This window comes from Ranitomeya variabilis, chromosome 4 (genome assembly GCF_051348905.1).
Source record: "Ranitomeya variabilis isolate aRanVar5 chromosome 4, aRanVar5.hap1, whole genome shotgun sequence".
Lineage (NCBI taxonomy): Eukaryota > Metazoa > Chordata > Amphibia > Anura > Dendrobatidae > Ranitomeya > Ranitomeya variabilis.
In genome coordinates, this window is record NC_135235.1 from 656,371,287 (window position 1) to 656,386,264 (window position 14,978).

The 14,978-nt window shown below is 44.4% G+C and overlaps 2 protein-coding genes across 2 annotated transcripts in view; both read left to right on the plus strand.

Annotated features, from left to right (window-relative positions):
- LOC143768177 (uncharacterized) overlaps nt 1-14,978 on the plus strand; it is a 381,688-nt gene that overhangs the window by 198,654 nt on the left and 168,056 nt on the right. The gene's annotated exons all lie outside the window — the stretch shown is intronic.
- Nucleotides 13,459-14,978, plus strand: part of LOC143767472 (uncharacterized) — a 30,554-nt gene continuing 29,034 nt past the window's right edge. Inside the window, exons 1-4 of the mRNA XM_077255843.1 lie at nt 13,459-13,638; nt 13,768-13,941; nt 14,016-14,139; nt 14,223-14,320. Of these exons, the coding sequence (XP_077111958.1) occupies nt 13,561-13,638; nt 13,768-13,941; nt 14,016-14,139; nt 14,223-14,320 (474 nt within the window). The 5' untranslated portion in view covers nt 13,459-13,560. The remainder of the gene's footprint in view (nt 13,639-13,767; nt 13,942-14,015; nt 14,140-14,222; nt 14,321-14,978) is intronic.

Consider the following 14,978-nt stretch of genomic DNA (forward strand, 5'->3'; position numbering starts at 1 on the left):
GCTGAGTCATCACCAAATACCTCATCCAATTTAGTGAGCCACTGTCTCTCACGGGCTCTATGATCCATGCGATCGGTAGGGGAAGCTGTGAAAATGCACATAGCCTCCCGAGGAAGCGATCAACGCGAAACGTGCGTCGGGGCTTCATTTCTGTGGACACCTTGCATGGAATTTTGCACATATGGGTAAGCTTAGCTTCTGGTTTATGGCTTAGCCATACTTACCTTTTCGGGCATTTTGCAATAGGGGTGGGTGGTGTGTATATTGGGGTTTCCACCCTGGGTCCCTGAGGTGGATTGGTCACTGTACCATAGACATTCTTTTTACTCCCCCCTTCCTATCCACAATTACATTTCCCCGCAATTTGCACTTTATTGCTCGACTACTAGGGTAATTACACTTATTAAGATTTAGAAATTGGTGGCGCAAATTGTCAACGTTATTGTCAATACCTGCTGCAATACCAACAAACCTCCACCTAGGTTTGTAAAAACAAAACAAACAATAAATATATATACACACACAAGGCGTATAAAGGTATGCGCTGGTATGAATAACGAAAATACTGATAAAACCTGAAATAATAATACAGAAAACAGAACGTTTAAAACACCTTAAAATAGCACAGATCCCAGAAGAAAGGTCTGACGCCCAAATAGATATTAGTGAAAGCCTGGTGTATTCAATTAGATCTGTAGATAGAGCACTAAATGCTTTCTAATATAGTTTCTTCCTACCTCCGTTGCAGGCTGGCAGTCTTTAGAACTTGATTCCGTTTCCAAAGGAGTTTTCAATGCACAAAGATGTTGGTTATAGGTGGGTGGCTGCCCCGGCCGGCGGCAGACCACCATCAAAGATCTTCCAGGTGGGAACGGGATCTTGCAGAGCCGCCGCTGTGTGTCGTCCTTCCCTGAGGAAGGAGACAGACGTCTCCGAAACGCGTCGGTTGTTTGGTCCTAGCTGCACTCCGTACTCATCACTCCGGGGGGCACGGTCACGTGACGATCGCGTCACTCAGGTCCTGCGCACCGCTCGAACTCACCGCCGCGACGACACACAGCGGCGGCTCTGCAAGATCCCGTTCCCACCTGGAAGATCTTTGATGGTGGACTGCCGCCGGCCGGGGCAGCCACCCACCTATAACCAACATCTTTGTGCATTGAAAACTCCTTTGGAAACGGAATCAAGTTCTAAAGACTGCCAGCCTGCAACGGAGGTAGGAAGAAACTATATTAGAAAGCATTTAGTGCTCTATCTACAGATCTAATTGAATACACCAGGCTTTCACTAATATCTATTTGGGCGTCAGACCTTTCTTCTGGGATCTGTGCTATTTTAAGGTGTTTTAACCCCTTAACGACCGCCGATACGCCTTTTAACGGCAGCCGCTAAGGGTACTTAAACCACAGCGCCGTTAATTAACGGCGCTGTGGAAAAAGTGAATAGCGCCCCCCAGAGTCGGATTTTCTCTGGGGTCTCGGTTGCCGAGGGTAGCCGAGACCCCAGAGAACATGATTCGGGGGGTTTTTACCGACCCCCGAGTTGCGATCGCCGGTAATTAACCGTTTACCGGCGGTCGCAACAAAAAAAAAAAAAAACGCGATTTGCCGTTTAATTTCTCTGTCCTCCGATGTGATCGCACATCGGAGGACAGAGAAATGTGGTCCCCGATGGCCCCCAATAGCCCCCCAATACTTACCTACCTCCCCCGGTGCTCCTCGTGTCTCCCCATGGGCGCCGCCATCTTTTTTCCGGGAAAAAATGGCGGGCGCACGCGCAGTACGCCCGCCGCCCGGCACCCGGATGTTCTTTGGGGTCTCGGCTGCCGGGGGTAGCCGAGACCCCAAAGAACATGATCGGGGTCGATTTGCACCGACCCCTGCTTTGCGATCGCCGGTAATTAACAGTTTACCGGCGACCGCAAAAAAAAAAAAAAAAAAAAAGCGATCAGTTATTTCTCTGTCCTCTGATGTGATCGCACATCAGAGGACAGAGAAATAGGGGGATTCGGGGACCCTATCATACTCACCCGGGGTCCCTGGGTCCTCTTCTGTCTTCTCCTGCCAGCCGGCTTTTTCATCATGGCGGGCGCATGCGCAGTGCGCCCGCCATCTGCTGCCATCTGCCGGCCGGCAGGAGAAGACAAGTTGGGGCTAAAATTAGGGTTAGGGTTAGGGTTAGAGTTAGGGTTAGGGTTAGAGTTAGGGTTAGGGTTGGGGCTAAATTTAGGGTTAGGGCTAGGGTTAGGGTTAGGCTACTTTCACACTAGCGTTTTTTGGCTTCCGTCGCAATGCGTCGTTGGAGAAAAAACGCATCCTGCAAAAGTGCTTGCAGGATGCGTTTTTTCTCCATTGGCTTGCATTAGCGACGCAGTGCGACGGATTGCCACATGTCGCATCCATCGTGCGACGGATGCGTCGTGCTTCAGCGGACCGTCGACACAAAAAAAACTACATGTAACTTTTTTGTGCGACGTGTCCTACATATTTCAGTGCCACGTGCCACGTATTTAAGTGACACGTGCCACGTATCAAAGTGCCACGTGCCACATATTTCAGTGCCACGTATCAAAGTGCCACGTATCAAAGTGCCACGTGCCACGTATCAAAGTGCCACGTGCCACGTATCAGTGCCACGTGCCACGTATTTCAGTGCCACGTGCCACGTATCAAAGTGCCACGTGCCACGTATCACAGTGCCACGTGCCACATCTTTCAGTGCCACGTGCCACGTATTTAAGAGACACGTGCCACGTATCAAAGTGCCACGTGCCACATATTTCAGTGCCACGTGCCACGTATTTAAGTGACACGTGCCACGTATCATAGTGCCACGTGCCACATATTTCAGTGCCACGTATCAAAGTGCCACGTGCCACGTATCAAAGTGCCACGTGCCACGTATCAAAGTGCCACGTGCCACGTATTTCAGTGCCACGTATCAAAGTGCCACGTGCCACGTATCAAAGTGCCACGTGCCACATCTTTCAGTGCCACGTGCCACGTATTTAAGAGACACGTGCCACGTATCAAAGTGCCACGTGCCACATATTTCAGTGCCACGTATTTAAGTGACACGTGCCACGTATCAAAGTGCCACGTATCACGTATTTCAGTGCCACGTATTTAAGTGACACGTATCACGTATAAGTGCCACGTGTCACGTATTTAATTGCCACATATTTAAGTGCCACGTATCAAGATTTTCCATGGAGAACAGACATCCAGAGATATGTCTGCTCTCCACGGCTGCAGCAACACACTGACAGGAGCCATAGTTCCTGTCGGTGTGTCACTGCGCATGCGCGAGCGAGTTTACTGGCGGTCATTGACCCCGGCACTCTCGCTTAACGGCAGTGCTGCGTGGGAAAGTTCAACGCAGCTGTACTGCTGTTAACCGAGACGCCGGAGTCATTGAACTCCGGAACAGTACGCGATACACTGCTAGGAGCTTCGCTCCTGGCAGTGTATCGCCGGAGAGCAGCCGATCGGCGTGGGACACTCGTTTTATGGATTCTGCGGACAGGGAGTATGAATTTGGTTTATTATTTTTGGATTTTTTCCTGGAGGATCGAGGGCTTCGCCTACAAGTGTGCTGTTGGTGAGTATATACTCTGTGTTATATGTTGTATGTACTGTGTGTCATGTATGTGTATTGTGTGTAGGTGTTTTTGTGTAACTTTACAATTGTGCTAAGTCGCCGGACACAGGGACAACTCTCCCATCCTAATACCGGATGGGAGTAGTAGTCCCATACGGCGACTTAGCACAATGGTGGCACTAGCGTCGCATGGGGACACACACACGCACACACACGCACACACACAGAAGGACTCCATGCTGCTTCACTGGGGGGCGGGGGCTTCCCTCTTCCTGTCCGACGTCACGTCCGGTCCTGGGTGTCAACCCCTCCGTACAAAGACGCTGACACCCAGGACAAAGGCGCTGTGTGTGGAAGGTAATATGGGGCCCTAGGGGGATACGCAGACACGCCGCTGCGTAAAGAATTGACATGTCAATTCTTTTTACGCCGGCGTGTTTGCAGACAAAAGCGCCGCGTTTTTTTGCGGTGTGTCTGAACGGCAAAGTGAATTTCTCATTCACTTTGCCGGCAGACGAAAATGACATTGCGCATTTTTGAAAAGCGCCCGCAAAATAGCGCTCAAAAATGCGCTATGTCTGAAAGTAGCCTAAGGCTTCTTTCACACTTGCGTCGGTACAGGGCCGTTGCAATGCGTCGGCCCGATGTACCGACGCACGTTGTGAAAATTGTGCACAACGTGGGCAGCGGATGCAGTTTTTCAACGCATCCGCTGCCCAGTCTATGTCCTGGGGAGGAGGGGGCAGAGTTACGGCCACGCATCCGCGGAAATGGCGGACGCGACGTACAAAAAAAAGGTTACATTGAACTTTTTTTGTGACGACGGGGGCTAAAGTTATGGTTAGGGTTGGGGCTAAAGTTAGGGTTAGAGTTGGGATTAGGGTTAGGGTTTGGATTAGGGTTGGGATTAGTGTTACGTTTGGGATTAGGGTTGGGATTAGGGTTAGGGTTGGGATTAGGGTTAGGGGTGTGTTGGATTTAGGGTTTTGATTAGGGTTATGGTTAGGGTTGAGATTAGGGCTGTTTTGGGGTTAGGGTTGTGATTATCGTTAGGGTTGTGATTAGGATTATGGATCGGGTTGAGATTAGGGTTAGGGCTGTGTTGGGGTTAGGGTTGGAGTTAGAATTGGGGGGTTTCCACTGTTTAGGTACATCAGGGGGTCTCCAAACACGACAGCCAATTTTGCGCTAAAAAAGTCAAATGGTACTCCCTCCCTTCTGAGCTCTGCCGTGCGCCCAAACAGTGGTTTACCCCCACATATGGGGCATCAGCGTACTCGGGATAAATTGGACAACAACTTTTGGGGTCCAATTTCTCCTGTTACCCTTGTGAAAATAAAAACTTGGGGGCTAAAAATCTTTTTTGTTGGAAAAAAATATATTTTTTTATTTTCACTACTCTGCATTATAAACTTCTGTGAAGCACTTGGGCATTCAAAGTTCTCACCACATATCTAGATAAGTTCCTTGGGGGGTCTATTTTCCAAAATGGGGTCACTTGTTGGGGGTTTCTACTGTTTTGTTACATTAGGGGTCTGCAAAGGCAACATAACGCCCGCAGACAATTCTATCAAAGTCTGCATTCCAAAATGGCACTCCTTCCCTTCCGAGCTCTGCCATGCGCCCAAACAGTGGTTTACCCCCACATATGGGGTACCAGCATACTCAGGACAAATTGGACAACAACTTTTGGGGTCCAATTTCTCTTGTTACCCTTGTGAAAATAAAAACTTGGGGGCTAAAAAATCTTTATTGTTAAAAAATATATATTTTTTATTTTCACGACTCTGCATTATAAACTTCTGTGATGCACTTGGGCATTCAAAGTTCTCACTACACATCTAGATAAGTTCCATGGGGGGTCTAGTTTCCAAAATGGGGTCACTTTTGGGGGGTTTCTGCTGTTTAGGCACATCAGGGGCTCTCCAAACGCGACATGGCGTCCGATCTCAATTCCAGTCAATTTTGCATTGAAAAGTCAAATGGCGCTCCTTTGCTTCCGAGCTCAGCCATGTGCCCAAACAGTGGTTTACCCCCACATATGGGGTGTCGGCGTACTCAAGACAAATTGTACAACAGCTTCTGGGGTCCATTTTCTCCTGTTACCCTTGGTAAAATAAAAATTTGGAGGCAAAAAGATCATTTTTGTAGAAAAAATGCGATTTTTTTATTTTCACGGCTCTACGTTATAAACTTCTGTGAAGCACCTGGGGGTTTAAAGTGCTCACCACACATCTAGATAAGTTCCTTAAGGGGTCTAGTTTCCAAAATGGTGTCATATGTGGGGGGTCTCTACTGTTTAGGCACATCAGCGGCTCTCCAAACGCGACATGGCGTCCGATCTCAATTCCAGCCAATTCTACATTGAAAAAGTAAAACGACACTCCTTCTCTTCCAAGCTCTGCGGTGCGCCCAAACAGTGGTTTACCCCCATATATGGGGTATCGACGTACTCAGGAGAAATTGCACAACAACTTTTGTGGTCTAATTTCTCCTGTTACCCTTGTGAAAATAAAAATTTGGGGGCAAAAAGATCATTTTTGTAGAAAAAATGAGATTTTTTATTTTCACGGCTCTACGTTATTAACTTCTGTGAAGCACTTGGGGGTTCAAAGTGCTCACCACACATCTAGATAAGTTCCTTGGGGGGTCTAGTTTCCAAAATGGTATCACTTGTGGGGGGTTTCCACTGTTTAGGCACATCAGGGACTCTCCAAACGCGACATGGCATCCGATCTCAATTCCAGCCAATTCTGCATTGAAAAAGTCAAACGGTGCTCCTTCACTTCCAAGCTCTGCGGTGCGCCCAAACAGTGGTTTACTTCCACATATGGGGTATCGACGTACTCAGGAGAAATTGCACAACAACTTTTGTGGTCTAATTTCTCCTGTTACCCTTGTGAAAATAAAAATTTGGGGGCAAAAAGATCATTTTTGTAGAAAAAATGAGATTTTTTATTTTCACGGCTCTACGTTATAAACTTCTGTGAAGCACTTGGGGGTTCAAAGTGCTCACCACACATCTAGATAAGTTCCTTGGGGGGTCTAGTTTCCAAAATGGTATCACTTGTGGGGGGTTTCCACTGTTTAGGCACATCAGGGACTCTCCAAACGCGACATGGCATCCGATCTCAATTCCAGCCAATTCTGCATTGAAAAAGTCAAACGGTGCTCCTTCACTTCCAAGCTCTGCGGTGCGCCCAAACAGTGGTTTACCTCCACATATGGGGTATCGACGTACTCAGGAGAAATTGCACAACAACTTTTGTGGTCTAATTTCTCCTGTTACCCTTGTGAAAATAAAAATTTGGGGGCAAAAAGATCATTTTTGTAGAAAAAATGAGATTTTTTATTTTCACGGCTCTACGTTATAAACTTCTGTGAAGCACTTGGGGGTTCAAAGTGCTCACCACACATCTAGATAAGTTCCTTGGGGGGTCTAGTTTCCAAAATGGTATCACTTGTGGGGGGTTTCCACTGTTTAGGCACATCAGGGACTCTCCAAACGCGACATGGCATCCGATCTCAATTCCAGCCAATTCTGCATTGAAAAAGTCAAACGGTGCTCCTTCACTTCCAAGCTCTGCGGTGCGCCCAAACAGTGGTTTACCTCCACATATGGGGTATCGACGTACTCAGGAGAAATTGCACAACAACTTTTGTGGTCTAATTTCTCCTGTTACCCTTGTGAAAATAAGAATTTGTGGGCGAAAAAATCATTTTTGTGAAAACAAATGCGATTTTTTTATTTTCACGGCTCTACGTTATAAACTTCTGTGAAGCACTTGGGGGTTCAAAGTGCTCACCACACATCTAGATAAGTTCCTTGGGGGGTCTAGTTTCCAAAATGGTGTCACTTGTGGGGGGTTTCCACTGTTTAGGCACATTAGGGGCTCTCCAAACGCGACATGGCGTCCGATCTCAATTCCAGCCAATTCTGCATTGAAACAGTCAAACGGTGCTCCTTCACTTCCAAGCTCTGCGGTGCGCCCAAACAGTGGTTTACCTCCACATATGGGGTATCGGCGTACTCAGGAAAAATTGCACAACAAAATTTGTGGTTAAATTTCTGTTTTTACACTTGTGAAAATTAAAAAAAATGGTTCTGAAGTAAAATGTTTGCAAAAAAAAGTAAAATGTTAATTTTTTTCTTCCACATTGTTTTAGTTCCTGTGAAGTACGTAAAGGGTTAATAAACTTCTTGAATGTGGTTTTGAGCAGCTTGAGGGGTGCAGTTTTTAGAATGGTGTCACACTTGGTTATTTTCTATCATATAGACCCCTCAAAATCACTTCAAAGGTGATGTGGTCCCTAAAAAAAACATGGTGTTGTAAAAATGAGAAATTGCTGGTCAACTTTTAACCCTTATAACTCCCTAACAAAAAAAAAATTGTTTCCAAAATTGTGCTGATGTAAAGTAGACATGTGAGAAATGTTATTTATTAACTATTTTTTGTGACATATCTCTCTGATTTAAGGGCATAAAAATACAAAGTTTGAAAATTGCAAAATTTTAAAAATTTTCGCCATATTTCCATTTTTTTCATAAATAATCGCAAGTAATATCGAAGAAATGTTACCACTAACTTGAAGTACAACATGTCACGAAAAAACAATCTCAGAATCAGCGGGATCCGATAAAGCGTTCCAGAGTTATAACCTCATAAAGTGACACTGGTCAGAATTGTAAAAATTGGCTCGGTCATTAAGTACCAAATTGGCTCTGTCACTAAGGGGTTAAACGTTCTGTTTTCTGTATTATTATTTCAGGTTTTATCAGTATTTTCGTTATTCATACCAGCGCATACCTTTACACGCCTTGTGTGTGTATATATATTTATTGTTAATTACACTTATTGCCTGTGGTTTTATCATCACACCCTTGTTACATTAGTTTACGTGCATATTTCCATGCTGGTGTACCTATGAGTCGTACACCTTATCCTCAAAATACCAGTGTTATTACTTATTGTGTTGTATTTGTCAATAATAAATTTTCTATTTGCATAATATTTTGATTATGCTGTACATTTCTTGTTCTGGGGCATCATGCTCTCTTGAATTTATTTAGTAATCTATAAATTTGTTCTGAAAAATAGTATCGCCTCCATCAGATCATCCTTTATAGATGACCTCACATCTGACCTAATTATTTTAAGGCTAGAGAACAACCTCTCTACACTAAATTGGGTTGGTGGCAAAGCAGTAACCACATGGGCAACATCTCTAACAACTTCAGGGTATAAAGGAGTTTCCTCGTGCACAGTCAGTTTTGATGAACGATTGAACTCTTCTACTTAGAGAGCAAGTGAAAAACGTTGCTGAAATATGGTCAATCTGTTTTCTTTGGGAGTGGAATCTTTTTCCCTGCAGCAACGCTTTGCCTGCTCCATGTCGTCCAAATACTTTTCAAAATCAATCTCCTCATCTGATGAGGATGAAAGAACGGCAGCAGCAGCACTGGCAGGACCCAAGTCCTCTTGCTCACTCATCTTAACTGCTACCTCAATCAGAGCATCTTTTCCTTTAGTAACTGGTGATCATCCAGCAATATACAATGACTGTGGTCCACATAAACAGCTGCTAGAAGAGTTTTATTTTCTAATAGCAGTGTCTCTCTCTGTTTCATTGAACCAGCAATGCCATCTGCGATTAAATCTCTTTGGGACAGGCGAAACAACAAGTTCTCCCACTCCTTTGTAAAAATGCCAGGAGTTAAATCCTCAGCTTGTAACGTTTTAGTCACTGTAAATGTGTGATGAAGAAATTCCTTCAATTCAGCCACCTGTGTCCATTGACCTTCATTTAGTGTTAACCTGTCTACAAGGAAGAGTTTCAGCTCAAGCAATCACTCAATCTTTAAATAGGTGCTGCCCCACCGAGTGGCTTGATCCACAATTGCCCCTTTTCAAGCATGTCTCTTCGAGATGGATTCAATTTTAGGGGTTCTGGGAGTAATAGCCAATTTCCTCACTTTGCTAATCAGAGTTTCAGCATGTCCCTCTTGCAGACTATCTCTTATTGCCAGCTGTAGCGTGTGCACAACATAGTGCTTGTGATGAATAGGAAAGAGGTGTGAAGCAGCTTCAACAATATCATCTAATTGTGAAGAATCATTTTGCTGTTCTTCTGTGGTAATATCTGTTTGTTCCTCCGTTATGGGAACAGGACTGTGGCCTTCAGCATACTGAATGTAAAATGTTCGTCTAGCTGCTGTTCACCTTCATTATTCTCATTCATCAGTTTAATTGCACTTATCATGTTTGCAGCATTATCAGTTACACTAGCAAGAACCTTTTTTTTTAGTTCATAATCTTGCAGAACTTTATCCACTAAGGTGTGGAGAAACTGGCTGCCGTGAAGAGCTTTAGTATATTTTACTGCCAGCGTCTTAGTAACAATTTTTTTGTTGTCACAAACATATCGAACATTGATAGCAAAATAGTTCACTCTTTGACATGCGCAGTCATCCATTTTAAGAAATACAAAGCGTCTCTTGATAGTCTTTTTAAGAACTTCCTTTTGGTTAAGGGCTTCTTCAATCACTAATTTACTAATACTTTCTCTTTCAAGAGAAACACCAAGTTTGTTGGCCATTTTTCCATTTAAGGGCTGTAAAAGCTGGTCATGCAAATAATGATAATGGTACACAGTCCTTCACAACAAACTCGATGATCTGTCTTTCAAACGCATCTTCTGTCATTGTTGCAGTAACTTTGTCACTTACAAAATATCTTGTAACTGATCTTTGAGACGCTCTTTATTCCTCCTTTGCCTGGCGGGAAGTGCGGGTTTCTTGGTGCTGCTGTGATCTTTTTCAATCACAGCTTTGTAAATTTATGGGGGGCAGCGTTGTTAATGTCTTCTTAGGCTGGGTTCACATTATGTTTAAGCAGTCCGTTAGACGGACTGCGTTACACCACGGCATAACGCGGTGTAACGCAGTCCGTTAACGCTGCCATTAAGCACTATTTTGGGCGCATCGCTAGCGCACGCTCATTGAGTGACATACTCTTGGACGCGGGCTGCAGCGTTTCCGGGTCCGTCACCGCTAGCGCAAATAGAGCATCTGCTAGCTCTATCTGCGCTAGCAATATGGCATGTCGGCACTTGCATTAACGCAGCCTTTTTAACGCATGTGTTGAACGGGCTGCTTTAACGCAATGTGAACCTAGCCTAAAGGTACCTTCACACTAAACGACTTTGCAAAGAGAACGACAGCGATCCGTGACGTTGCAGCGTCCTGGATAGCGATATCGTTGTGTTTGACACGCAGCAGCGATCTGGATCCCGCTGTGATATCGCTGGTCGTTGCTGAAAGTCCAGAACTTTATTTGGTTGTCAGATCGGCGTGTATCGTCGTGTTTGACAGCAAAAGCAACGATGCCAGCAATGTTTTACAATGGTAACCAGGGTAAATATCGGGTTACTAAGCGCAGGGCCGCGCTTAGTAACCCGATATTTACCCTGGTTACCATTGTAAAAAAAAAACAAACACTACATACTTACATTGCCGTGTCTGTCGCGTCCCTCGCCTGCACTGAATGTTTCAGTGCCAGCCGTAAAGCAAAGCACAGCGGTGACGTCACCGCTGTGCTTTAGGGCCGGCGCTTACACAGTGCAGGGAAGCTGAAGGCGAGGGACGCGACAGACACGGCAATGTAAGTATGTAGTGTTTGGGTTTTTTTACATTTACACTGGTAACCAGGGTAAACATCGGGTTACTAAGCGCGGCCCTGCGCTTAGTAACCCGATGTTTACCCTGGTTACCCGGGGACTTCGGCATCGTTGGTCGCTGGAGAGCTGTCTGTGTGACAGCTCTCCAGAGACCACACAGTGACGCTGCAGCGATCGGCATCGTTGTCGATATCGCTGCAGCGTCGCTTAATGTGACGGTACCTTTAGACTGGAAGCTCTTGCCGAAGCATTTTTAACACTGCGTGAGTATGCACTGATTTTGGCATCACAGCATTTGTTTGCATTTGGGTCACTTATACACTGACACACAAAATGTTTTTTTTATATTGAGTCACTGTAAAATGCTCAAATACAGCTGACTTCATAAGATGCTTCTTAGTCTATTTGTAGTTATGTAAATTGGCTCTCAAAATATTTTTGTCCTGTAAAAAAATAAGGTATATTGTAATTCTTGCAAGAATAGGGAATCATGCACTGTATAATTTAGGATATAAATAAAACAATCTTTGCATAAATCAAGAGAACAGATGATAAGTATAAAGCTTGTAAAATATGTTAGATAGCTTTATGCTGAACTTTCAATGTCAGGCTTGTCTCAGGGTACAGCTCACTAAATGCTTCACATCATATTTCTTCAAAGTCTATGAAAAGGGGAGGAGGGAGGGAGCATGTTTGTGCTGAATCATATTGCAGAACACACACACAAATATATATGTTCTCATCAATCCTGTTACTGAATTTCTGAATTTGAGATGTTGGAAAACAGTTTTTCCCCTTATATTTTATGTATATTGTATAAGTCATCAGGGCAGCTAATTTCTCCAAACATGAGCTAAGAGGAAAAACAAACTAAAACATCAAGCATACAGAGACAACATATACTGGACTATTGATTTATGCGCAGTTTATTGAAAGTTTAGATATGCTTTAGGGAGTACTTACCTTCTTTAATCCTGCTTACCTGTTCACTCCAGAAGTTCTGAGATGAATGAAGGCTTTCCTTCCATATGTGTTTGTTATTTTTCCCCTTACCTAAGTGACCCCCAACCCTTATATTTTTTATGCGGTCTGGCCTGTTGGTTAATATTAGGTCTAGCAGTGCCCCTTCTTATTGGGTCCTGAACCAGTTGTGAAAGGTAATTGTCTCTCATAGCTGTCAAAAACTTATTACCTTTGCTGGAACTGCAGGTTTCTGTTCCAATGTATTTCAGGGTAGTGGAAGCCTCCATAATATTGACTTCTCCTTATTGACTTATAACAAACTCCTATCAGTAATTTATTGTTTGTATCCCTTCCCCTTATGTCCACCCACAGCGACTCTACATTTTCATTAGATTCACATATATTATCACGCCGGATGGGTTTTAAGGATGATTTTACATATAAACACACATACCCCCTTATCTGTACGGTTATTTCTGAACAGACTATGGCCCTTTAAATTAACAGCCCAGTCATGACTCTCATCCAGCCATGTCTCAGATATCCCCACCATGTCATATTTATGTTCCAACAAAATTATTTCTGATTCCTCCATTTTGTTAGTGAGGCTTCTGGCATTAGTATACATGCACTTTATGTATCTCTCTTTACCTCTATTCTTTTTTAAAATACTAACTCTTCTAACCCCATGCCACCACCAATTTCTTTATTTGTGCCCAGGTCACTATCTGTACTATCTTCCCCTCCAATAAAATGAATAACCCTCTCTCCAATCCCTAGTTTAAACACTCCTCCAACCTTCTAGCCATTTTCTCCCCCAGCACAGCTGCACCTTCCCCATTGAGGTGCAGCCCGTCCCTAGTGTTGAACCTGTAGCCATCTGAGAAGTCGGCCCAGTTCTCCCATTGCCTCTCTGGCGTGGGACGTGGTACAGGCAGTATTTCAGAGAATGCCACCTTGGAGGTCCTTGCTTTAAGCTTGCGGCCTAATTCCATGAAATCTTCTTTAAGGACCTTCAACCTACCTCTAACTTTGTGTTAATTAACTACTTGAATGTGGTTTTGAGCACCTTGAGGGATGCAGTTTTTACAATGAAGTCTTTTTTGGGTAACTTCTGTCATATAGCCCCCCAAAGTCACTTCAGTCCATACAAGAAGAGAAAAGTATTGAGTATTTTTTTATTGTTACATTTTATTATTACATGGGATAGTTTATGATGTTACATTGGCTCATCTTCTTCTATTTCAGAATCCTACAATATCAGATCCTCTCAGTGGAGATCCTCTATATAAGAGATTTTAACTGATTGACCTCACAAGCATGGATACTGAAAAGGATAAGATGGCGGTGAGGTTGTTACACCTTACCCTAGAGATCCTCTTCCGGCTTACTGGAGAGGTGAGAGACTCTTATGACATCACATTACATCATCCTTATCTATAGGAATAACAGATGGACAGAACTGGAGAGGTGAGGACTCTGGAAATGTCTGTAATGAGATTTATTAATGTGTCTCTCCATAACCAGGATTACACAGTAGTGAAGAAGACCTCTAGTGAGCGCTGTCAGGCCTCTGTGGGATGGGGAAGACCCCTGAGCCCAAGCACATGGCTTTCTCCCTGCCCCCTGATACATGATGACATCTATTACCAGAAGATCCTAGATCTCACCTACAAGATGATTGAGCTGCTGACTGGAGAGGTGACACTGCTGGGACATTATAAAGTAACGCTATGAAAGTATCGAGTGTATGACGATATGATTGTATGTGTCAGGTTCCTATAAGGTGTCAGGATGTCACCGTCTATTTCTCCATGGAGGAGTGGGAGTATTTAGAAGAACACAAAGATCTGTACCAGGACGTCATGATGGAGGTTCCCCAGCCCCTCACATCACCAGGTAATAGACAGGACTAAATATACACGGCCTATAATTATCTGTATGCAAAGAATTAATTCAGTCCCTGTATGTGTTTAATCCAGCTCTATCCAGTAAGACGACAACATCAGAAAGATGTTCCCACAATCTTCTTCCTCAGGACTGTGAACAAGAAAATCACGATGTTCCTGAGGATCGTCAGGTAGATGGAGAGAAGGTGTCATGAGATCTTCCCTATGCTTTGTAGAAGGCTTTGAAGGCTTTGCTCAGTCTTGTTTTACTCATCACTGATCATCAGTAGTGTTGAGCATTCCGATACCGCAAGTATCGGGTATCGGCCGATACTTGCGGTATCGGAATTCCGATACCGGGATTCCGATACTTGCCGCGTATCAGATACCGGAATCGGAAGTTCCCAGGATTCAAACTGCACAAATTTGTACGAAATCAGCCAATGAGAATGATTCCAAGTGTGGGCACATCCTGTTCAGCATGGACGGCATGAAACTACTGGCAAGGCTGTGATTGGCTGCTGAAATGATGTCATGATGCAGTTTAAAAGTCGCTGGCGCCATTTTTCGCTCACTCTGCTGTGAATTCAGTTAGTGACAGGACGCTGTTTGCTGACTGAGGGCCAGTTTAGAGATAGCGATTTGCTTCTTTGTGCTTTTCCAAGGCTAATTTAGCAACCGCTGTGTTCACCTACTAATCACCTTGCTTTTGCCTTGCAGCGCTGTTTTCACAGCGATCTGCAAGGTCTGTGTGTGAGTGCAGCCCACTCTCTAGTCTGTGTGCAGCCATAGGCCATCCATAGCTGGTTGTATTCAGTTCAGGGAGGGTGGTTCATTGCCTCATACTGT